This window comes from Carex rostrata, chromosome 2, assembly GCF_964058835.1.
Source record: "Carex rostrata chromosome 2, lpCarRost1.2, whole genome shotgun sequence".
NCBI classification, from domain to species: Eukaryota; Viridiplantae; Streptophyta; class Magnoliopsida; order Poales; family Cyperaceae; genus Carex; species Carex rostrata.
In genome coordinates this window covers 3,013,075-3,037,376 of record NC_135919.1, presented here as the reverse complement: position 1 = coordinate 3,037,376, position 24,302 = coordinate 3,013,075, and the positions used below count along the sequence as shown (strand labels likewise).

Genomic DNA, 24,302 nt, shown 5'->3' with positions numbered 1-24,302 from the left:
ATATGATATTATGAATTTTAGAAGAAAAATCGTCGATCATTTCCATGGTCTACAGTTAGCATCAGTTTCGTGAAATGTGAACTGTATACACACCGACTCTCCATTTTTTTTTTTTTTTTATTTCTAAAAATCACGTGTGCCATTACTATTTTATTTTTTAGAATGTAATGTAATTTCTAATTCAGAAATTTTACGTTTAAAGAAATCGCTTCTAAATGTTTTTATTAGCTCTCATCTTCTCTTTCATATTAATAATTAGAATTAACTTAATTTCTATTTAATTCTTGACAACTGTATTTAATTTATTCTTAATTTTACTGATATAGATGCTCTAAAACTAGAAGGAATGAAGCTTTTTCTAACAAAAATCCTCAGGAAGGGATTACATGAAAGATTGATATATACAAAATACGCTAATCTTTTTGTCCAAACATAAGACACCTTTTCTCTTTAAAACATCTTCCAAATTTTGGAACATTTTGAGCTATAATTCAAACTAATGCCTTTTTAAAGCATTCCCTCAATGCAACCTCTCTTGCATCCTTCAAATAACACGAAACCTTCGCTGGATCAGTGCTGCCTACAGCAAGCATAATGTTTGCAACAACACGGCGAAATGTTTCGGTGAATTCCTCTCGAGAATCTACTTTCCATTCACTTTCGCATCTACTATATTTAGCAAGAAATTTATCATTTATATCTCCTTCATTTATTCGTTTATTCAAATCCACTTCCAGTTTCGCAGCCATATGCGTTGCCCGTGCAATGCATGATGAGGGAAGCTGAAATATATGCACAAACAAAAATTAAAGATTCTTCAGAACACGTATTTGCTTCTATCTTGTTAAGAATGGAAAGTTTCAAGTGCATCCCTGCAAAACTGATCAATTGGAAGTCTGATATTTTTCTTAAACATGCTACATATTTATTATTTTTTAGTAGAGGGTAAAATATATTTTATAAATTTAAAACAACAAAATGGGTAAATTGTGAGTTTTTCAAATTTAGAAGGGTAATATGATATTATGAATTTTAGAAGGGGGAATACGTAATTTGAAAGTTTTTGAGAGGTATACATGAAATTCCCCCAAAATAAAATTTCCCTAAAGATATCAGAAAAACACAAACCTGTGCAAGACGTGCGACATTAAGGCCAAAGCTTTTATCTGAAGCACCTTTAATCACTTTATAAAGAAAGGTAACTTCCTCTACATTTTTTTCCATCTTTTCATCAGTCAAGAATGCCACATGATACGCCCCAACCTCGCCTTTAAACTCTTTTATAATATCCAAAATTTTTGGGTAGTGGGTTACAAATATGACCATACACTTCTTCTCTTTTATAAGAGTATACAAGGTTGCATAGGCAATCGCCACACCATCATGTGTGCTCGTGCCACGGCCAAGCTCGTCAATTATTACTAGGGACTTGTTTGTGCAATTTCTGAGAATTGTAGAGGTCTCAGTTAATTCCTCAAAAAACGTGCTAGTGCCTTGTTGGATGCTGTCTGATGCACCCATGCGGGTGTATATATTGTCTAGCACATATAGCCTAGCAGAGGTGGCAGGTACATAGGAACCGACCTAGATTCTAGAAAGAATTAGGTACTTAATTGTTTCATGAATTTCATTCATATCAAGAAGAAATCTGAACTGAAAAGGCCCTCAAATTAGAACAGTTTAGCAGTGAAATTTGTACCTGTGCCATTAAAGCTATGAGTGCAACTTGGCGAATGTAACAGCTCTTGCCCCCCATGTTAGGCCCAGTCACAATCTGACAATACTCATCATCCTCTCTCAGGTTTGTATCATTTGGGACAAAACCATCTCCCAAAACACTCTCCAAAACCTAAATGAGCAATAAAATCATATGACGAACCATGCGGTACACTTTAATTTCTTCAGAAAATTTAAACCTACTTCCCTTAGAAGCTTCGTCCTGATAATTTCCTTTTCAAACCTTTCTCCTCATAATTTTTTAAAATCTCAGGAATCCTAGTCATGAAATCTAGCTCTGAAAAATTAAGATAAAATTTATTTTCTTCAAGTATACTAATATCGTGTATTGTGGATCAACCAAACTTGAAATCCCTGAACCACAATTGAGTTTATTGGCTGCAGAGTTGTTTAAAAGCAAAAATATATATATATATATATATATATATATATATAAAAGATGTAAAAAATATTATTGTAGCGCTTACTGGGTGACGGCCACCTTTGATATTGATTTGTCTTGGTTCTTCTTCTTTAACAAAGACAGGCCTTACGAAGTTCTGCCCAAAAAAAAGCATGGAAATCATATTGCATGCCAAAATAAAGAGAAGGGTACTTTTCATGCAATGCCTATAATATTCTGGTAGTTGGTTTCGTATTTCTATTTGTGCACATCAGTTAGGCCATAGGAAACTATCACCTTATCTTTTGCCAGAGTAGCAAGAGAAAACAAGCAATCCAGTGCTGCAAGAGACTGCACGGCCACTTTAAAATGAGCATAATGTTCGGAAAAGGCCATTAGTAATTGATCCCATGTAGATCTACAAACTACTGTGAGTTCTTCTTTGGCAAGAAGTAGTTCATCTAGAGCTTTCACAACCTCAGGAGGATGGTACCGTGTAGTCTTCTTGGTGCTACTTATCTTTACCCAGTTTGAGGGAACCCTCATGTCTGAAGACAGCTGCAATGATACAAAGTTGTGATAACTTTAGTTGATTAAAGAGTGAGACTATGGTACTATGCATAGCGTAGATTGGCCTGTAATATGGATCAGTATTTTCGTTTCTAAAGTTCAAATTATCGATCTCAACTCTTCAACGTGATCTCCATATGAAAATGTACTTGCAGACTAAATTTTACATTTTTTAGAATTTTTTACTATTTTTTCGATAGGTGGAAAATCACTACTTCTGAATGATCTATAATTTTAAGATCAAGTGATTTTCTACCTATCTAAAAAAATAGTAAAAAAATTCTAACAAATGTTAAATTTGATATACAATTATATTTTTATATGAATATCAAGTTGAACGGTTCAGATCGATTATTTGGGCTTTGAAAATGGAGATATCGATCCATAGTATGAATCATTATGCGCTATGCATAGTACCATAGCCTCACTCTATATATTATATATACTATACAATGCATGTTTAAATACTAGTATAAGATCGGAAGATAATTATCCAGTAGAATACCTCTATCAAATGTGATGTACCGGATATAGTTTTGAACTCCAGGTTACGCATGCCGAGCTGTTTCCTGTACTGAGAGATCAATGAATCCAGCTTCTCTTTCGCCATCTCAACTGCTACCATACCTGTAGCAACCTGTAGCAAAATTAATATATTTTAGAGAGTCCTTGTACAGGTTAGATGTGCTTATAAAAATTCAATTTATGGAGAACCACCCAGTATTCGAACAAACTGGGACAAAACCTGACAGTATGGTACTGTTAATGAACATTTTCAAATATTTGGTATTAATTTGAACATATCCTAAATGGTATGTTATGGTCGTATTTTGAATTTAGTGGATTTTTGTCATTAGGAAGAGATTCTTAGGTTCTTTTTATGATTCTCTCTTGGTTATATATTCAATTTACAGTTACTGCCAATATTATACCATTCAAAAGTGCCATTTTGCCTTTAGGGCAGTACGTGATGCTGATTTCTTTTACCTCAATACGCAATTAAAAATCAATAGGTATAGAAGGAACAGAAGGAAAGATAACAAAAAGTAAAACACTGGTGGTGACAATAACATGTATGTTAAACTAGACTTCTATATTATATGATTTATTCTTCATTTTCATTTTCTAGACCAGTTCGGCCCATTACTAGAATACAACTGAACAGAAAACATAGAAGCAAAAAGCAAACATAATCAGACTTAATCTCATACAAGGAATTAGGATATGGTACTATGCATAGCGCAGATTGGGCCATATTACGGATCAATATTTTCGTTTCTAAAGTCCAAATAATCGATCTGAACCGTTCAATGTGATTCCATATGAAATGTACTTGCATACTAAATTTTACATTTTTTTTTTTTTAAAGTAGATAGGTAGAAAACCACTACTTTTGAACAGTCTAGAATTTTTAGATCAAGTGTCTAGAAAATGTAAAATTTGATCACAAGTACATTTTTATAGAGATCATGTTGAACGGTTCAGATCGATTGTTTGGACTTTGAAAATGGAGATATTGATCCATAGTACATCCCATTATGCGCTATGCATAGTACAATAGCCTCACTCATATAAGCTGCATGGTGTAATACCTCAGGAAATTGGTCGTTTGAAGAGACGAACAAGTTCGTCATGTCACCTTGATCAGCGGCATCTTTGTTGAGATAAGACAATAATTTCAGAGCCCTTGAAATTAGTGAAGATGACGAGACAGTGGAAATCAATCTTTTGAGCAGAGAGGAATGCAAAGGGCTATTTTTATCAATTGAAAGCTTTTGTAGTTCCTTTCCAGCTGTCAGGATGGCCTGAATGACCCCAATAAACTATAGAAAAGAAGTTAGAATGGAATGGAAATAAATATTAGAAATAGGTATTCAAAGAAACTTGGATCAAAGGTTCTTTGCTTCTAGTTTGAAGATATATTTTGTAAATAGTCTTCAAAAGTCACCCAGTAGATCATTTTGTAAAATACAAGATGTGTTTTCTATGATTTAGATAGACTGTGACAGATTTGTGCAATTTGAAAACCAATTGGTCATCCACCAAGTGATTTGAAAATTAACAGCTTATTTTTATCGGCTGATCAGTGACATGAAATGATACAAATAACACCAATTTTACACAGACTATCTAATTGATAAAGAACTCGTGTATAATTTTAGTTTTGGATTTCAGGAAATGTTGGCATGGTTATAAAAGTCATGAAGGAAGTTGTTATTAATACATCCAATCCCTTTAGATATTGAATTTCAGAGGTTATGGGGAGAGCTTCAAGGTTTCAGATCTTACATCCAGTAGTCAATAAATAATCTGAACAAATTAGCGGTAATTACCTAAACTTTACCTGATCACATCTTTCGTTTAACAGTTTGGTGATATTTGTAAAATAAAAAAGACAAACAATTAACCAAATTGTTAAATAAATTTTAGGGTGATACTGTCATATTTACATTTACAAACTTATAATTCTTTTATTTACAAACTTCATTTGAGTTTGCTTATACAGAAATGTTGTTCTGGTAGCAAATACAACAAATGTTCATTAAAACCACCAAAACCTGGTAAAAATCAGCCTCAGGTTGCAAATTGGTTGACTTCTTTCTGAACTCAATATTGGTTTGAACATTTTAGCATTTAAAGTTGGTTTTAATTTGCATTGACCCAAAACTGTTGGAATATTGGATTTCCTTTAAGGTAAAAGAGATCCAACCTCGGTGGCTTTTGCAGTGCGATGAAATATTCTTGTGATACCCCTTTCAACATCAGGCGATCTTCCTAGCATTGTCAAAACAGACGAGAGTACTGAATTCAAATCAGTTTTTGAAATTTCAGTTTGGGAAACAGTTGATGTGCTCATAGACTTCAATATCTCAGAAACAGCATCCAGACGAGAAGTTATCAAGTTTACATCACATAATGGGTGTATTAACTGAAAATCAAACCAATAAATAAACAAGTAAATTGATGATGCCAGTAAAGGGATACTTCTACGTTTTCTCTGTGGAAATATTATATTATAATTCATTAAGAACTTAAATTCAAATAAAGATAAATTCAAACAGTATTAACCCTGCTAACATCTGCATAAGCACCAATGAGAAGCTCTAGATTATGCTCCTAGAATTTTAACAATATTCGCACATATACTTATTGAAAGGGGGTTACAAAAAGTACATTTGCCAAGGGTGCAGTGATCATGTGTTGTGAATACAGGGCAATAAGATTCTTCAAAAAGGAAATGAGAAAAGAAAGGTGTTTTATTTGTTCAGAAAAAAAAAAAAAAAAAATCTTTTGGGGGCCTATTACCTTACCTTGTAGCAATAGCTGATCTAAAGAGGTAAAATGTAAACGCACAAGTTATTAAAAAAATATAATAAGAAGAGGCATTGAAAGATATGCATACCCACTGCTTGAAGAGCCTAGAACCAAATGATGTACAGGTGTTGTTCATGACTTGGAACAAAGAACCTTCCGTTGAACCATCAGAGTTATTCCTTAAGACCTAAAAATGATAAAAGAACATGAGAAATCATTGGAGGCTCTAGGTATGAAAATAAAAGTGATTTTTGGAAGGTGCCCGCAAGATAAAAAATACGATAAAACAACAAAAAAGATTCTCAAAACAGCTTTTCAAACCTAGACTGCGTGAGAAATACCTCAAGCTGATGTAGAGTGTTGGCTGATAAAGTCATTTCAACCAAGTTAGAGAAGGGACGAAAGGAAGAACCAAAACATATAATACGTTCAAGGCCGAACTCCTTGAGGTATCGGATTGTCAGAGCCAGTGCCTGAACAACTAGATCAGGCAATGCCATTATCCCCTGAAATAGAATATAAAAAATAAAAATAAAAATAAAACAGATAGAATAAAAATAGAAGGGATGTAACAGATTGACACCAAGTGAAGAGTATTGGCAAATGAGCCAATTCCATCTTTTTTGTTAACAGATGTAACAGAAGTGAAATAAAAGGGATGATCTTTTTCGTACTATTCCAGTCGTGTTTGTTGACGGTGGAAGAGTGGAATAGTATAAGAGTGGAAGAGTATTGGTAAATGAGCCAATTCCATCTCTTGGAAAAGGCCATAGAGGAATAGAGGAGGGACCAAAGTGTGAAAAGCAGGGGTTTGACTGCAAAAGTTCAAACTCAATTTCACTTCTCCCATTTCCACAATTCAACTCAATTCTTTCTTGTTCGGCAGGAATAGAACCTCTATTCCACTCTATTCATCTTTTCCACACTTGCCGAACAGACCCTTTGGGAATCACAATGATTGCAAACCTATATAGAACTAGTAAATGTGGTCACACCTCAATTCCATGAAGATCATTCCTTTCTTTTGATTCATCCATTTGATCATGATGGCCATTGCTCTTGGAATGATCATCATCCATGTTCTCATATAATGACATCACTTCTGCAAGCGCACCACCTTCATTAAAGCAATCACGTGACATACGCTCTACTCTGGCATTAGACGTGGGTCCCGCATATGCTGTTAGCAGCTAAAATATAAGAGAGAGAAAGACTTTAAATCTTAAATCTCATTTTCCTTCAACATAAGAAAGGAAAAAGGACATAGGGGATATGTAATATGCTAATATATCAACATGTAAGCACAAAACAAGCAGGCACAAGAGGGATTATTTTTCCTTTCTTTCCTTTGTTGCAACTATGGAAAAGAAGAAATTAGCTATATCAAGGCTCACAAGAATTCAAACAAGATCTAGCATGCAACAGCATAAGCATCAACTTTCGTAACAATACAATTTGCATACAATTACATAAATTTATGTATTTTACAGGTTCCAACTTGTACATGTCATTTTGAAACCTCGAAATATATTTAGTACGAAGTCAAGCGGTCAAAAAAGTGATGTTTTATAAGTAATTTTAATGCATTCATTTTTCGTCATATTTTGACCACTTGACTTTGTACTAAATGAATTCAAAATTTTGCATGTACACACATCACTCATGAAATAGATCGGTTTCAATGGTTTAGATTCGTCGTTTGAAGCTAACATGATAGATTTTGAGTTATGCTCACCAAGTCCTCTTGGTCAGCATAGCACACGCTAGCTTTGCTCTACATATGGGTCCATTGTTGGCAAAATGAAAAGGCACATGAAACATAGGAGATAAATTAGAAAATGTTACCTTTTCAGTCCCGGCAGAGACCGGCTCACCTAACAAAATCTCAACCGGCGACAGGCTCAGAACAACAGCCTCAAGGCCAGATCGCATGGCACTGTCACTAAATTCCCCATGCACCACATCTCCAGTTGAGATCTCAACTGCAAGTAACCCTATCTTTACTTCAAAACCCGTTTGACCTGTTATCTCCTTCTCTACCACACATAGGATATAATTGGTGGTCTCTTCACCGATACCCGACTCAGTGCCTCCTCCTTCCATGGTCTCAGCAGCTTCTATAGTGGCCTTAGTGTACAGAGATGATAGGCCTCTTGTGAAAGGACCAAGCTTGTTTGACCCATGAGCTTTAATGGCTGCTGTCTCTGTTTGCTTCACCACGCCAACCTTATAACCCGCTCCGACAAGCCGTCTGACATGAAAATTCAATCGAAAAGTCGGTACACTCGCAGTTAGAAAATTGTGATCCACATGCGCAACAATCTTTAGAACCCTAGCTGCCACATCAGCATCCTGGCCGAAGAACCGGTACCGGTACCCCACCTCAATCATCAAAATGACATCAGGATACTTCTCTTTAAGCTCAAGCACTTGTTGCTCTAATGGAGTGTAGTTTATCTTACTGGATGTTGGGTTTTCCTTGCTGGAGGAGGTGCTAGAAGGCGGGTCGAGAAATTTGGCGAGAAATTTTTGGTGGAGGGAAGGGTTTAAGGCGGGGGTAGGAAGCGGGTCGGATTTTGGTTTTTTGGAGGGGGTGGTGTTTGGAGAGAGGTTCAGAGAACGGCGTTTGGAAGGGGAATAGGAGACAACTGTAGAGATTTTGGGGGATGATTTTGGGAGAGGGGAAGGAGCGAGAGGCGGTGGAGAAGAGGAGGAGGGGTTAGGCGGTGGTTTTGGAGCGAAGAAGCGCGAGATGACCTGCTGCTTTGGTTTACCCATCGCGAACGAACGGTCGAGATTGAGCGGGGGAGTGGCGGTGGGAACGGTGGTGGTAATGGCGGGAAGAAAAGGAGGTGGCTCATACGAGATGAGAGCGTGTGAACAGAGTAGTTTTACCTGCACGCAGCGCACAGACTATAGAATTAATATAGCGTTGTACATGGTTAGTGCACTGCATGAAGATAAAACTACTCTGTTAAATATTTACCCTGTGAGTGCGTTCCTTTTTTATGATTGTTTATTGTTCATATTTGCGAATTATACTATTATTTTCTCTTAACACTTATTAGAGAATCATAAAATAAGAATAATTTATACAAAGAATTTTACTCATTTTTTATTTTTTATTTTTCAAAGTTTAATATTATGAAGCAAGTAAACATGGACCGATTATAGGGGTGAAAACGGAGCGGATAATGCTAATACCATATCCGCATCCGTCGGATAATGAGCGGATACGAATACGGATACGGATAGTAAACGGATATCAAAATTCAAAACCAAATCCGCCTTAAACGGATACGGAACGGATAGTCCACGGATACGGATTCGAATATAGATATAAAACGAATAATGGTCGGATAATTAAGATATATGAACTTCTAAAATACAAATATTAATTAAAACATTAAATATAAATATTAATGAACTTATAAGAGATGAAAGATAATCTATTCATATAATATATATATATATCAAATAAGTGTATGGTAACAAAAGATGTTGTGGTGTAGTGGTTTGAAGCTTAGTCTTAAGGTATTGAGATGGGAGGACATGGGTTCAAATCCCACCTATAGCAAATATTTATTCCTCTTTTATATGGGTTTGGCCAAACTATCCGAATCCGGATAATCCGGATATCCGCTCCGTTTAGGACTCCGTATCTGGAAATTATCCGAATCCGGATTATCCGGATTCAGATTATATCTGGATACGGAGCGGATATCCGCCGGATAATCTGATTCCGTTTTCACCCCTAACCGATTAACATCATAAAATGCTATAATAGCTAATCTCATCAATTAATGACTAAATTTTTAAACATATGAAAACAGTTAGCAGACACCTAATAAACCCAAAATATATGTCACAAAACCTATGTTACAAGAGCTGGTACCAAACCTAATAACTACAGAATAAGAGCTGGTACCAAACCTATGTTACAAGCATCCAAAATAACTGCAGATATAATCACAATACTAGAAAGGGAAAATTTCCTCCATGCCACTCCAAAACTTGGAAAATACCAAATTGCCACCCCAAAACTCAAAATTTCTTATTTGCCACTCTAAAATCATCAAATTTACCAAATTGCCACATTTTTACATCTGATATACATTTTTCCTTAAAATTATACTGAAAAGAGTTGTATAAAAAACGTATTTTTATATTTCCAATTTTACCCTTCATTTTTCATTTGAACAAATGAAATTAAAAAATGGAACTGTCCAGTATCCTACCCTTCTCCCCAGTATCCTTCCCTTCTACCTTTCGCCTCTCTCTTTCACCCTTCCTCTCCGTCCACCAAAACCCAGAACCCTTCCTCCGCCAATACTGAATCCCTTCGTCCCCTTCGCCAAAACCCTAAACCCGATTCCGCCCCTCTCCAGTACCCTTCCTCCGCCAAAACCCTAAACCCGATTCCGCCCCTCTCCAGTACCCCTTCCCTATCCGACAGAGACGAAATCGCGGGAAGCGGAGCATTCAAAGCGGAGGCGCGACGACGAGATCACTCTCAACAAGGGTCCACCTGTCACTCCGCTCTATGAAAGGTGAGTATTTGATTTGAGCATTAGATGTATTTGTTCATAATTTTGCTTGATTGGATGGATAAATGGTCATTAGATTGTACCAGTTGCCTACCAGCTTATTCAAGGTGTCTCCTTTCTGTAATTAGAATTATGGTCATTTTATTACATACTAATTTTGTCTAGTACCAGTATATGTGGGTTGGTAAAAGTGGTTGCAGGTAATGCATATTTGTTATAACACCAGTGCTTACTGGTATAAATAGTTGGTATTATATGTTACTAGTCTCTTCGGTATGCGATATTACTTGTATGGACTCTCGTTTCAGCTTTCTTCACTAAAAAAATTGGCTGGTTATAGCTGGAGGTTTATTCAGCTCTTAATTTCCCTAGCTTAAAAATATATATATATTTTTATCTTTGTTCAATAATTGTTCACTACATGTTTAATCTCAGAGATACTATCTTGGCTGTACCTTAAAACGTCCTATGATTGCATGATATATATCAATATGCTTTATAATTGAGCAATCAAGAACTAAGAATTATATTTGCTTCTCTAACCTATCCCTTCCTGTCAATATTATTATTACAGAATCCTGATGACACCAAGAAATTAAGAGGGATGCAGCAGCTTCTTTTTGCCTTTTTATGTCTTTACTTTTGAATCAGGAAAAAAATACATATGTTATGTGAGTTGTAATGAGAATCAGGGCGTGACTCAAGTCTTTTTTTGTTTTTTATAGTGTTGCCACTCTCTTGTTTAATACATATGTTTCTAGATGCTATAGAGGACTACAAATTCAAACCAAGCATTAAAGAACTATAGCCCCATGGTACTTTTCTTACAATGACTTGAGTTTTTTCATTGCTGATAAAAAAAACTATAGCAGATATATAACAACTGAAGAATATCATGTTAAAGAAGCCAAGCCAAGCATCAAATGTACAAATAAATTTGGCACATAAAACTCAATATAATACAGCAACAAACGGCTGACAATTATATAAACACTGCTGCCTTTGAAATGCACAAAAAAGTAATGATGCCTTATGAAATGCACAATGAAATATCAAACAATGAATATAAAGATCAAACAAACATATGAAACAATTTTACTAATAATATCGAAAGAACTACCATCTTTTAGCAAAACATCACCAAACATCTTCTATGAAAAGAAATTCAATTGTTTTTTTTAGATTAAGGTTGCAATCTTACAATTTCATTAATAAAAAAAAATATTTACATAAATTTACAAACCCAAAAGGTACACAGAAAGAAAAGGATCTCTAAATAGTTCCAAATAAATATTTACATTGCACTACTCTAATTAGATGGACTCAAACCCGAACAATAATCAATTCTCCTTGATGCCTTTCATCATTCAGCAAAGCACATATCAGCACCTTATCTCACGTACCAGTACATGTACCAGCATCCGTACCTTATCTCACGTACCAGTACATGTACCAGCATCCATTTGTCATTGAAAATCTTGATGTTCCTCTCTCTCCAAAGCACCCACATTCGGCAGCCCATGCCGTGTCCCACCCAGCTCTTGAGCCCCGCAACAGTGTACTGCCAGTCTGTCATGATCCAACCATAGTTGTTGTATTGGATGAATATTAGTACCCGGTAACCCGAAATTGAGCTCAATCAAGTACGTTTTTCTGAGTACAGCTGAATTTCTGATGCGTTAGAATTTCTGAATTTAAAGGAGGTTTAATGCGTTAGAATTTCTGAAATATATGCAATAGCCCAATCTGACCTGACTGGATAATAGGTTGGTTATGGGTCAATATTTCCTGACCTGCTAGTTGGTTTGAATCAACCCATTTAAACTATAACTAAAATTCCAACCCAACTTACTGCTTGTTGTCAGTTTTACTGAGTCTTGATTAGTATTAGCAATAGATCTGGCATATGCGAATTGCATGCATAGTAGACAACTGGAGAGAAATTTGGGGTTAGGCAAAGTGAAGGGAAGGGAAGGGGTTAGCAATAGATCGGCCAAACCTCTAGCCTCCTCAAACGGAAGGGAAGGGAAGGATTAGGCGAAGGGAATGGTGAAAGAGAGAAAGAGGCAAAATGTTACTGAAGCGAAATTTCATCTATTCTTGAAGGGTAATTTTGAAAGATACGAAAATACGTTTTATTATACAATACTTTTTATAATAATTTTAATTAAATATGTATATTAGATGTATATTGTGGCAATTTGATAAATTTGATGATTTTAGGGTGGCAAATAAGAAATTTTGAGTTTTAGGGTGACAATTTGGTATTTTTCAAGTTTTGGAGTGGCATGGAGGAAATTTTCCCTACTAGAAACCATTACTAAAGCACAAAAGAAAGTTCTCCAATAGGAAGTTAAAAACAGTGTAATCCAGTAAAATCAAAAATCACTTTTCAGCTCAAAAAAATTCTTCAGCCTTCATAATTCATAATGGTATCGGCATCGACAGTCTCACGTCTATCCGTGTCTTTGTTGCGTGTAGTAACGGTATCGGTATCGGTATCGGTATCGGTATCGGCTTTCTTGACATCAAAAAACTACATACAAATGATCATATGCAAATACAGGATAATGGTACTTAACAAGCAGCATCCAAGAGATCACAAAGACATAATCTATGCTTATTAAATCAGCCACATCCTTACCTAGTTCATCTAATAGCAATAAATAAATTTTACAAAGTTATAATTGGGAGTTATCATGACTCTAGCAAATGTAAATTCACCAAAAGACTACTACATATCACAACAAAAGAGAGTTCTTCATAACTAAAATGAATTTTTTTTTGGAAGAAATAAAAATAAAATTGACAGAACACAAAAGAAATTGCTTAAATCAGCCACATCCTTACCTAGTTCATCTAATAGCAATAAATAGATTTTACAAGGTTATAATTGGGAGTTATCATGACTCTAGCAAATGTAAATTCACCAAAGACTACTACATATTACAACAAAAGATAAAATTGACAGAACACAAAAGAAATATGAGTAATATCACATCCATAATCTTAAGTGAAACTAAATTAGTGCCAGTCAGTGCTTTAGCTATGCAAACAGCACATACTGCCTCTGAGAGAAGGTCACTGACATCAGGTTTATTAACTAACCATGTTGAACTGGAACCTGGACAGTTGTTGAGGGATAGTGGAGATAACAGGTCCATATCTCTGCATTGACATGTAAGAGATAAATTCCATAAGAAAAACCTGTTATATCTAATAAATTGAACTGGGTGATTCTAAACCAAATAGATTAGACATTGATTCAAAACTTGCTCCAATAGATTATGAACTGAGTGACCTTTGATCTCATTTTATCTCCAATAGATTATTAAAGCTCACTTGGTACAAGATCAAGAAGCGGATAAATCAACAGTTTACAATTTATTTGGTATGTTGATTTTTCTATTTTTGATGTTAAAATATTGCTTGAGAAGATAGAGTGACATCAACAGTTGACATTTTCTATTCAAAACAGATAATGATAAAAAGATGAGCATCAATTGCTCCTCGTAAAACTTTAATATATAAACCTGGACATTGTCATAGAGTTCAAAAAGTGGAACAGCAAGCAGCTTTAGGTTTCTTGGGACAGCAAAGTATTCCCTTTCCGTAAGGTGGACAAGGTACAGCTTCTTGCACTCCTAATATTATTAACCCAGGAAGAAGTAAAAAAAATATGAGTAAAACAACAATTAGTGTAGCAAAAATTTAGATTAAAAGACAAAATAAGATGTACCTTCGGCTTGGTAATATGCGGAGGGCAATACGGGTACATCACGGTTTCAAAGTTTGGCCTCCACCAGACAGCAACACACTCTCCAATCTGTAACAAAATACATATGACTCCTTCAAATTTTTTCTAAATTTAAAAAAATTTAAACTAATTTGATAAATTAAATTACCTGCCAGTTTTGAGGAAAAGAAGGAGAGTTAACAGCAAGTTTGCTACAAAGCTTTCTTTTCAAGCCCTCAATTTCTGTCCAGTAGAATGATTTTTTATTAATTAAAAAAAAAATTTACAAGCGAATTAAAAAGAAGGGCTTATGGGCAATTTTCAATTTTACCATTCTCTCCGGGTTTCAACCTTCCACCAGGAAGTTTGCAAAAGGTATTTCCAATCTGAAGCAGCAATAAATGGGGATGATTGTGCTCTTGAACCTATTTGCAAACAATCCAGTATAACATGATTTAGAAAATTATATACAAGTTGTAACATGACTTACAGAAAAATAATGTGCAAAAAGGCTCTCTTCCAACTAAAAATTTATCTTTCAACTTGCAAAATATGGCTATGAAAGCACTTCAACTGTAAGTAAAATTCGTATCACACGCCTAGTATTTTATTGATTTAAGTTCCAAATGTGCATACTGAGCTTCTCTACAAATGTTCCATTGCATTTACAAATCATGCTTCTCAGTTGTTGATGAGTACTTACTATAATCAATTTAAATAACGGTCTTTATGTTATGTTCATTGCATTAATCCTAAGACCACAAAAAAAATTAATGATTTTTACTTCAAACATAAGTAACAATTTGTGTCATATACTTGCAAAACTATTTCATAAAAAGTTAATATTACAGAGTGCTGGCACGTACCAATAAGATAGCCTCAACACTGGTTCGCATCCCTTCTTTCATGTAGCTAGCATAAAAGAAAACAATAAATCTATTAGCCAAAAGCATTTCAGAAGAAAATGACTTTAACAATCAGTATTTACTGGAAGAGTGAGGTTATGGTAATATGCATATTACACAGCGGCTTGCGCTATGGACTCGTATCTCAGTTTTTAAAGTCCAAACAGTCAATCTGAACTGTTCAACATGATCTTCATGTGAAAATGTACTTCTAGCCAAATTTTAAATTTTTTTAGAATTTTTTTACTATTTTTTTAGATACGTAAAAAATCACTGGATTAGAAAATTCTGGACCATCCAAAAGCAGCAGCTTTCTACCTGTCTAAAAAATAGTTAAAAAATTCTAAAAAAAATATAAAATTTGGTCCAAATGTGCATTTTCATATGAAGATCATGTTGAACGGTTCAGATCGACTGTTTGAACTTTGAAAATACAGATACGGATACATAGCATGGGTCGATCCGTAATATGCATATTACCATAACCTCACTCTTTACAGTAATATTGAAACAACAAGAGGTGAGTCTTTGCATAATAAAAAAATCATGGAACAAATCTTTCAGCATTAAAATAATGTGCTAGGAAAAAATGAATTAGTGTTAAGATAAATACCAAGTCAAACTTTTTGCTGTCAATAACAATAAATAAACCCCAAATAATAAAAACTGGAAATCCAGGAGTCCCAATTAGGGTTTTAGGACCCTATAAAGAAATCCAAGATCTAGGGTTTGACGAATTGACAAAAAGGAAACGAAAGAAATCCAAGATCTATCTAGGGTTTGGAACTAGGGTTTATCAAAAAAGAAGAGAAGAAAGGAAGAACGAGACGTACTTGACTTTCATACGAGCAAGACGATCGGCGACGGAGGTATCCTTCTCCATCTTGGGTTCCTTGGTACCGAAGGTGTAGTTGGAAAGAGGGTAAACGTTCACCGCCGGCGGTACCCCCATTTTCGCTTCTTTGATCACTAATCTTTCAAGCGGCGAAGTGGAGACGTCGGGAGCTTGAGCTTGAGCCTGAGCGCGAGTCGAAACTCAACAAGATGGTTAACTTTCTCGCTGAAATATGGGCTTTTGATGGGCCGAGGGAATTGACTCAAAAAAGGTTTTCTGAAGTCGGCTACAAGGAGCAACTTCTTTTACGAAATTAGAATAGCCGCGACAGTTCTAGCCTAATTAGCACCTTCAAGAAAAAAGAAAATTCTCGGCTTGTCTAATTCAAAGCCGGACCCTGTAAGAACTGGACAAGGAGTGCTTCAAGGGAAACAGAGTAGGTCCGATGGGCATCGGACCTACTTTGGTTTCAACGGATTTATTCACCGTCGGATTGGTTTTAGAATTCGCGTCAGAACTTTCACGTCTGCTTTAATATTCGTGCACACAAATTTTGAATCAAATTAGACGGTAGATCTGTCCATCGGAACCAAACTAGGTTCGATGGGCATCGGACCTACACCTTTCCCTCCTTCCAGATATAGGGGTGCCAATGACACCCGTTTATCCGTCTATTCTATCAATATTATTGTATTATATTCAATAAGACAAGTATGGGTAAATTTTTTTTTAATTAAATTATTGGATATCAGTATGTATAAGAATTTTTTTTTTGTTAAATAAATGAGTATGGATAAGAATAAAGGTTATTTCCTACTCATTGGATAACAGATAATTATATAAAATAAATTATATTATGAGAAAATATATACATTTTATTGTAAGAAGAATATTATGTTAAATATTTTACTTTTTTATTTGAATGTTTTATTATTTAGTTATCGAATTGAATTTGTTAGAAGATATATTTGTGATTTTAATTTTTTTTGTTTTATAAAAAATGATTAGTTAGAATTAATTACATATTTATATTTTAATTTTATATTAGTAATTGTGATTGCATATGTATAACATGATAAGTTTTGATTATTTATTTGTAAAAATAATAAAACTATTATATTTGCATTATCTGTTATTCGCCTGCTATTGTTTTGCTAACCGCTAATCTTAACGGGTATGGATAGCGTAGAGTAATGCAAATTCTTAACGGGTATGAGTAGGGTATGATAAGATCAATTTTTAGTAGGTATGGATATGAAAATAAATGGTTCCATCCTACTCGTATCGTACCCATTGACACCCATACCCAGATACCATAAAAGATTCCTCTCACTTTACAGTTGGAGATTTACTTTCAGTCGTTTTGAGATTCAAGCTAGTGCAGGGTAGTATTATCGAGCTTTGAGATCTGTACCAAGTTAAAATAAATTGTTTGAATCCAATAATTGTAAAATATTTTCTTTTTAGGTACCTGGAAGGATACGGATTCGTAAGAATTGGGGAAGGGGAGGGGAGCAACATCTAATTCATGGACGGATCAAGTAAGAGCTAGGAGGAACTACTATTCTAGATTCTGAAATTTTGTAGAGATCTATAGGTTCGGACCAACTTTTCTCTTTTTCAAATTTTTTTTGGCCATCTGTAATTCTGATTTATAATTATGGTTAAAATTAAGATAAATTTCTTGAATTTTGATTGGTAATTAGAATTAGAAGTTAGAGCATTGAAAATTATAAATTATAATTTTTTTATCTAGTACTTGATTAGCTAGTGAGTTTAAATATGATTAGTTATTTAAACTTGATTCACCATTCATCCCTCCCACCCACCCCTTCCGATGAGAATTATGAATTCACCCATATTTTATTGATCAAATTTCAAAACTTAACAGGATTGAATAATATAGTCTATACGGTCATGTTTGGTTGTAGAGTAAGAGGTGGAATAAACCTCTTACTCCACATTTAAACAACCATTAAAGTAGTAAAATAGAAGTAAGATGGAGTAAAAGGTGACTTAATTTGAAGCAACTTGCTCCGCCTATATGGATGGATTAACTTACTACACATTTACTCTACTTGTAAAGAGACACATTTCTTAACATTTTTATTTCATCAAGTGGATTAATTTAAATCATGACTTCAACTATCAAATAAAATGTAAAATATGAGAAGTAATATGAAGTAAACAATTTAATTCTTATTAATTTTATTGCGCAACCAAACATGGCCTATAAACTTATGGAGTGGCACGCAGATTAAATCTACAGAAACTTGCAAATCCACATGAACATAGTTCGTGTGTCACTTCAAGATTTTCAAAGACTAAATCTGCGTGGGACATTTTTGTTTAATTTTATGATTAACTATTGCGTGTGTTACTTTGTTTGTTTTAATTTTGCTTTAGGTTTGAAATTTGTTGTAATACGACGTAAATTTGTTATTGTTACTAACTGGTCGATAATTAATCCAAAAAAAAAAGTTTCAAAAAATATAAAATTTGGTTGAAGCATCACCTATGTCACATGAAGATGTAAAAATTTTTGTTTCAATTATGGTTGAAGCAAGTTCAACCAAATTTTAATGTTTTTGGTGTTGGAATTAATTTCAATTAATTACAACATATGTGGGCTTATATGTAATATAAATATATATTGAATAATAGACTGTCAAAATTAGACCCGTTATGAAGTAATCAAATTAAGTATTATTTATCGGGTTCAATATGTGTCATGAGAAGTGGGGCCTTTAATGTGTAGAATGTGTATTAATAACTTTATGATTTAGTGATGGTCTAAATTATATAAAGTTTGGTAATAATACAATTATGCTATTGGTCCCTGGAGAACACAATCAAATATGGCAATGTTCCGTAAATAAGAAAATACCCAATAAGGCAAGTTCTGTATTCAGACCCGCTAAGGATCCAATAAGAAAAATAAGATTAATTAATTAATTAATTAATTAATCTTATTTAAAGGAAGAGACCTATTCATTTGATTAAAATGAAAAGGCATATTAATCAGATGGATTTCGGCACCTATTCATCTGATTAATAAAAGGGCGCATAAGGATCTGTATCCTACTTGGATAAATACATGGGCCTGTATCCATTCAAAAAAATATATATATACGGCTCTATCTCTCTCTCTCTAGTTTCTCTCTCTACAGAAAACAAGATTAGAGATTGATCTCTTGTGATTGAGAAGGGGATTTTCGGAAAAGAACTTGTGATTCGGGTATCTCTTCTTGTGAAGAACGGAGTGTTGTTGTTGCCGCCTCTCTCGCTCTCTCCATCGGACTTGAGAGGGATTACTTGGAAATCTAAGGGCTTCCGGTGATCAACGGTGATTGTGCATCCCTGGAAGATCATGGCTATGGATCAAGGTAACTTTAAATTTCAGATTAGGGTTCACTAGAGGATCATGGTAATTTAGGGTTTACATATATAATACGGTTCTGCATAAAATTAAATCCAACATTTGGTTCATGCAAATTTTTTTAGAAACTTTTTGGTGGAAGCAAGTTCACCCGCATATACTTTTGGTTGAAGAATTTTTTTTTTTTGTAAAATTTAATATTTTTTTTTAGATAGGCGATATCAAGTGCATGCGGGTGAGAGCTTGGCATCACCTACGTCACATGAGAGCCTCCTCATTTGCCACCGGATTAATTAATTATCAATTGATTCATGATATTTGAGGATGGATATTTTTTTTTTTGAAATAAAAATTGTAGGTCAAGGCACTTAACTATTTAATATTCACACAGAATAGATTTTTTTTTTTATTTTGAACATGTGACCTCTCGTACAGATAGCATTGTCTTTGTCACTAAACTAAAGACTGCTGCTCAATAAGTTGGGTATAGTTACTCCCGTGGTTAGTATCCACAAAAGATTGTTTCTTTCTGTTTTCGAATATGTAATCTTTCACAAACAAAGCATTATCTTTGCCATCAAATTAAAAGGTGATTCTCAATAGATTAAGCATTGTTACTCCCATGATTAATGTAATTCATGAAACTTCAATAATTCATCTTGATCAAATGACCACTTGAGAATAGGCTAACTCCTCAATCGATAATATTTCTCAAATTAACTTATAAGAATTTTAAAACAAAATAAAACAAAATAAATAAATTCGTAGTTTACCTATCAAAAATCAGCTCAAATGTTTAGAGCCAAACTATGTTTGTGTATTATTTATTAATAATTATATTAAATATCAGATATCCTATCCAAATGCTTTCATAGAAAATATGCTTTTGACTATTGACAAACCCAAGATATTTATCTAAGCACTAGCCGAAATTTTTATTAATATAAAATAAATAATAAATTTCGAATTCTACACTCTGTCTGATAAGATTTTGAAAAATATCTAAACTGCAATTGTATTTCACGTTTTTGGACCCCAAAATCACGAATTAAATTCACAATTTTAACTCCTCCAAAACCGCATAACAAATCCATTTCAGAAAACCAAAAAGAAAATTACAGTTTTAGATTTAAAACTAAAACCGTAAATTTAATTAACGACTAAAATCATTTCATCTGACAATAAATTCACGGGTAAAACTCATCTGACATTTTTTTGAGAACCAATTATTATTTTTTTCAAAAATAGGGTCACAATATTTTCTATTTTTATCTAGAAGTGACTTTTGAACTGAAATCAATAACTCAGATTCAAAATATTTTTATTTTTTTCCAATAACACATAAATAAATATTTTTATTTTTTTTACAGCTGCAAAATATCCAACTTGAAAATTTTTAATCCAAATTATTTGTCGCAGTCTTTCAAATAAATCAAATTATATAGTATTCCATCTATTTTCAAAGAAATATATTTATAATATTTGTATAGAATAAATAAAAAAAATCATAAAAGTTCCTTATTAAAAAAAGAAATATTTCTGAAATTGGATTCACTTCATCTAAAACTGCAAAAAGAAAAATTCGGTTTATCAAAACCGTGAATTTAATTTGCGGAAAGTAGGCCCAAAGCCATGAAATAAAATTACGGTTTGGGCATTTTTTTTTTAAATCTTGTCAAATAGGGTAGAATTTGAACTTTTTTTTTTTTGGATATTAATGAAAATTTGGGAAGCACTAGATTTTATCTAAAAAAAGAAAGAGTAGCTGAAACATAATAAGATACTTTGGAGTAGGGCTACAAAAAAAACTCGTAGTTCGTGAATCAATTGACTTTGATTTTTGAAAAAAAAAATCGCAATTAACTCCTTCGTTACAGTTCATTATGAAACAAAACAAACCAGTTCGGTTTGAATCTTATTCAAATTCAAACTGGGTATATTCATTCGAAATTGGTTCGTGATCTATTTAGGTTAAAATCTCAAATTAGCATGTACCGTTAAAATTAGAGCAACGCCAGTGACTTAGTGCAAAATCAAGGTTTAATTTCAAATAGGTACAAATAAGTACCTGAAATGATCAGATAAGATCCAATGTAATGATTAGTTTAAGCTATTCAATTTTCAAAAAATAACCAAAGGCAATAGGGCTATCCAAAAAAAGCTTGTAGTTAGATTCGATTGACTTCGATTCGAAAAAAATCGCAATTACTCGTTCGATTGAAGTTCGTTATGTGACAAATCAAACCAGTTTAGTTTGAATCTTATTCATAACTCAAACTCAAACTAGAATAAATTTGATTTTTTTGACTTGTTTGTAGCTCTAATCTGGAGCCAAAAAAAAAAAAATCAGCTTTAAAGTTTAGAGCCAAACTTTTTTTCAGATTCACCCATGCCATAAAAAATCCCAGTCATTCTTTATGTATTATTTATTAATAAAAAATTGTCCCCACAAAATGCTAACAGAGATATCTTATCCAGTACTTTCATACAAACCCAAGATATAGTCAAGTACTAAACTTCGTTAAGATCTCTGTACCGCTCTCTCGGATTATTAAGAAATCCAAGACAGCTTGTTGTTTTTGTCATTCAGACCGCTTAATTATTTCAATTGTGAAATTTGCCCAAATATATGGTACATATTTAATTTTTTGTAATGCTATCAGTAAAATATATATATATATATATATATATATATATATATATAGAGGTAGTCTACGGTGAGTTGCGAAGTAAAACGCGTTTCTACTTCAAGCTGTATTTTTATTTCGAAAGTCTAAATTACCGATCCGAACCGTTAGATATTTAATCCATATTGAAATGTGCTTGGAGACCAAATTTTACATTTTTTGGAATTTGTTTACTATTTATTAAGCATTTTTTTAAATTACTGTTTTGCTGTGAACAGTAAAAAAACAGTAAAATTTTCTGAACCATCAGATCAGCGACTTTCAAAATTGCTTAATAAATAGTAAAAAAATTTCAAAAAATGTAAAATTTGGTCTCCAAGCACATTTCAATATGAAGAACAAGATGAACGGTTCGGATCGACGTTTTGAACTTTAAAATTGCAAAATATGAGCGTGAAGTAAAATAGTCGCTTTACTTCGCAACTCACCGTAGCCTAGCTCTATATATATATACACACACACATATATATAGTACTATTGATCCTCATCCAGAACCACAAGCAATAAATGCTCTGCCACTGTCCAACTCGACATGTTTATTAGTCAGTCATCTTGGATATATATGAAACTTTAGAATTTATGCTAGCAAATTATTTTTTTTCAATTAGTACTTTATATATTGACATATGTATTTATTTACATATATATAATTCACTTATACTATTTTTAGTAATACCTTATTACACTTTAAGAGTATGCTCCAGAAAAGAGAAGATGAAAGGTAATTGGATCTAATCAGATCTAATCAGATTCTGTTTACTTGCTTCGGAACATTAAATTTCAAGGGAAATAGGAGAGGAAGAAAAGAGAGAGGAGGTGGACTCTATATACAAACTATCAAATTTTGTAACTTTCAAATCGGATTGTAGAGGAGGTTAACTTTTTTACTTTGTCATCTCCCTCTCTCTCTTCTCCTCTTCCTTAGTGGATCCAGATCTGACTCTGGTCCAGAGTACCCAGGACCATGGCCCTGGCCCCAAAATCCAAAAGGGCTCCATAAATAAAATGTGTATATGTTAGTAAATACAAGTACTTGCCATTATGATGAGGTAGACTTGTAACGTCAGAAAATTCAAGCTAGTTCAATCATTTTTGCTTGAAACAGATCAATCCATTGAAAATGCCAAAATGGGCTTTAGTGTGCAATTTGATATCCTCTGCTTGTGAAACCTTATTTTGTAATGGATGATTTAATATATCTTCTTGTTTATTTTGTCATTGGTCATTTTTCCTTCTTTTATTTCTAACAGCGACAGAGCCAAAAAAAAAAATCATTTCTTCTCTGAAACGAAAAACAAAGGAATTTCACTGAAATGAAAAAAAGTTGGAAAAACTAGTTCCGTCGTAGGAAGTAAAAAATTAAAAAAATATAGTTTCGTTATTTCTTTTATGTGAATCGACAAATGAGGGAAGAAAGAAATTAAGAAATCTAACTCTTTTCATGAGTCATGATCTCGTTCTGCGACAGCGAGTGCGAGACAAAGTCTTGACTGAGCGAAACCGACGCATCGATGTAGCATCTTGACTGGGTGAGGCAAGGCAGCGTGCCACTAGGCCTGGCCCTCGGATTAGACTACCGACAGCTCAGCATTGCATCTGCATCATTATAGAAAATTATAAATGCATGAAAAAAATTGTACATAAGGGTCCAGGTTTTTCTTCTATCCTTGATCTCAAAATCTTCAGAACCGGCCCTGTGTGAACCACGGTTTAAAAAATTAGAAAAGAGTGAAAGTGAGCGAAGACGTGATCATAAATTTAACGGAGATGATTTATATGCAAAATTATAAGTATATTGTATTTTTTAATAATCAGAGTGTAAAGCAGGTGAATTAGCTGTACTATTTGTCCTTTTCTTTTCTTCTGTTTGTATAGTACAGTCATAAATGCTCTGTCATAAAAGTATAAAAGCAAATGGGGACACAATTTTCTTCATCCAAGAAACTTGTGCCATCCTTTTGACAACCATCAGTAAATTAAAATAGACCTAAAAAGAATAATATAAGAAAAATAATTCATGGTCTCCATTTGTCTCTATTTGGTTGTTTTTCATAATTAATCAAGAACTATGTCTATGTAGCTTTTGGTACTAATAATTTCTAAATTGTAATGGAAGTCTTTTTGAGCTTTTGTTAAATAAATTCGTACTTGTACAATTTTTATATGCATTTAATACTGAATATATATCTTGTCGACAAAAGTGCAGCAG

At 33.6% G+C, this 24,302-nt stretch overlaps 2 protein-coding genes and 1 long non-coding RNA gene across 3 annotated transcripts; 1 reads left to right on the top strand and 2 right to left on the bottom strand.

Moving 5' to 3' along the window:
* Positions 1-259: 259 nt before the first annotated feature.
* MSH3 (homolog of DNA mismatch repair protein MSH3) lies at positions 260-8,895 on the bottom strand. Its single transcript, XM_078319358.1, has 12 exons — positions 7,850-8,895; positions 7,000-7,194; positions 6,346-6,510; positions 6,093-6,191; positions 5,400-5,618; positions 4,282-4,512; positions 3,195-3,326; positions 2,417-2,677; positions 2,205-2,276; positions 1,700-1,849; positions 1,129-1,584; positions 260-782 (listed from the first exon to the last, which is right to left on the bottom strand). The coding sequence occupies exons 1-12, from the start codon at positions 8,780-8,782 to the stop codon at positions 492-494; spliced, it is 3,204 nt and encodes a 1,067-aa protein (XP_078175484.1). The 5' UTR covers positions 8,783-8,895; the 3' UTR covers positions 260-491.
* A 1,538-nt stretch (positions 8,896-10,433) lies between these two features.
* Positions 10,434-11,271, top strand: LOC144569829 (uncharacterized). The gene is made up of 2 exons (XR_013516157.1): positions 10,434-10,554; positions 11,126-11,271. It is a non-coding gene; the product is annotated as an uncharacterized LOC144569829 (long non-coding RNA).
* Positions 11,272-13,374: 2,103 nt separating this feature from the next.
* On the bottom strand, positions 13,375-16,311 carry LOC144569142 (Cleavage/polyadenylation specificity factor, 25kDa subunit). The gene is made up of 7 exons (XM_078319345.1): positions 16,026-16,311; positions 15,154-15,199; positions 14,619-14,712; positions 14,457-14,530; positions 14,291-14,377; positions 14,085-14,195; positions 13,375-13,719 (listed from the first exon to the last, which is right to left on the bottom strand). The coding sequence occupies exons 1-7, from the start codon at positions 16,142-16,144 to the stop codon at positions 13,651-13,653; spliced, it is 600 nt and encodes a 199-aa protein (XP_078175471.1). The 5' UTR covers positions 16,145-16,311; the 3' UTR covers positions 13,375-13,650.
* Positions 16,312-24,302: the final 7,991 nt, after the last annotated feature.

Bases quoted from the DNA above. Each gene is read 5' to 3' on its own strand.
- LOC144569142 (XM_078319345.1), bottom strand. From the start codon at position 16,144: ATGGGGGTACCGCCGGCGGTGAACGTTTACCCTCTTTCCAACTACACC. The intron at 15,200-16,025 runs GTACGTCTCGTT...CTTTTATGCTAG, and splicing joins CTTGCTCGTATGAAAGTCAA to CTACATGAAAGAAGGGATGC. The intron at 14,713-15,153 runs GTACGTGCCAGC...GTTTGCAAATAG, and splicing joins GTGTTGAGGCTATCTTATTG to GTTCAAGAGCACAATCATCC.
- MSH3 (XM_078319358.1), bottom strand. From the start codon at position 8,782: ATGGGTAAACCAAAGCAGCAGGTCATCTCGCGCTTCTTCGCTCCAAAA. The intron at 2,277-2,416 runs GTGATAGTTTCC...TTTTTTGGGCAG, and splicing joins CTACTCTGGCAAAAGATAAG to AACTTCGTAAGGCCTGTCTT. The intron at 1,585-1,699 runs GTACAAATTTCA...TCTAGAATCTAG, and splicing joins TCATAGCTTTAATGGCACAG to GTCGGTTCCTATGTACCTGC.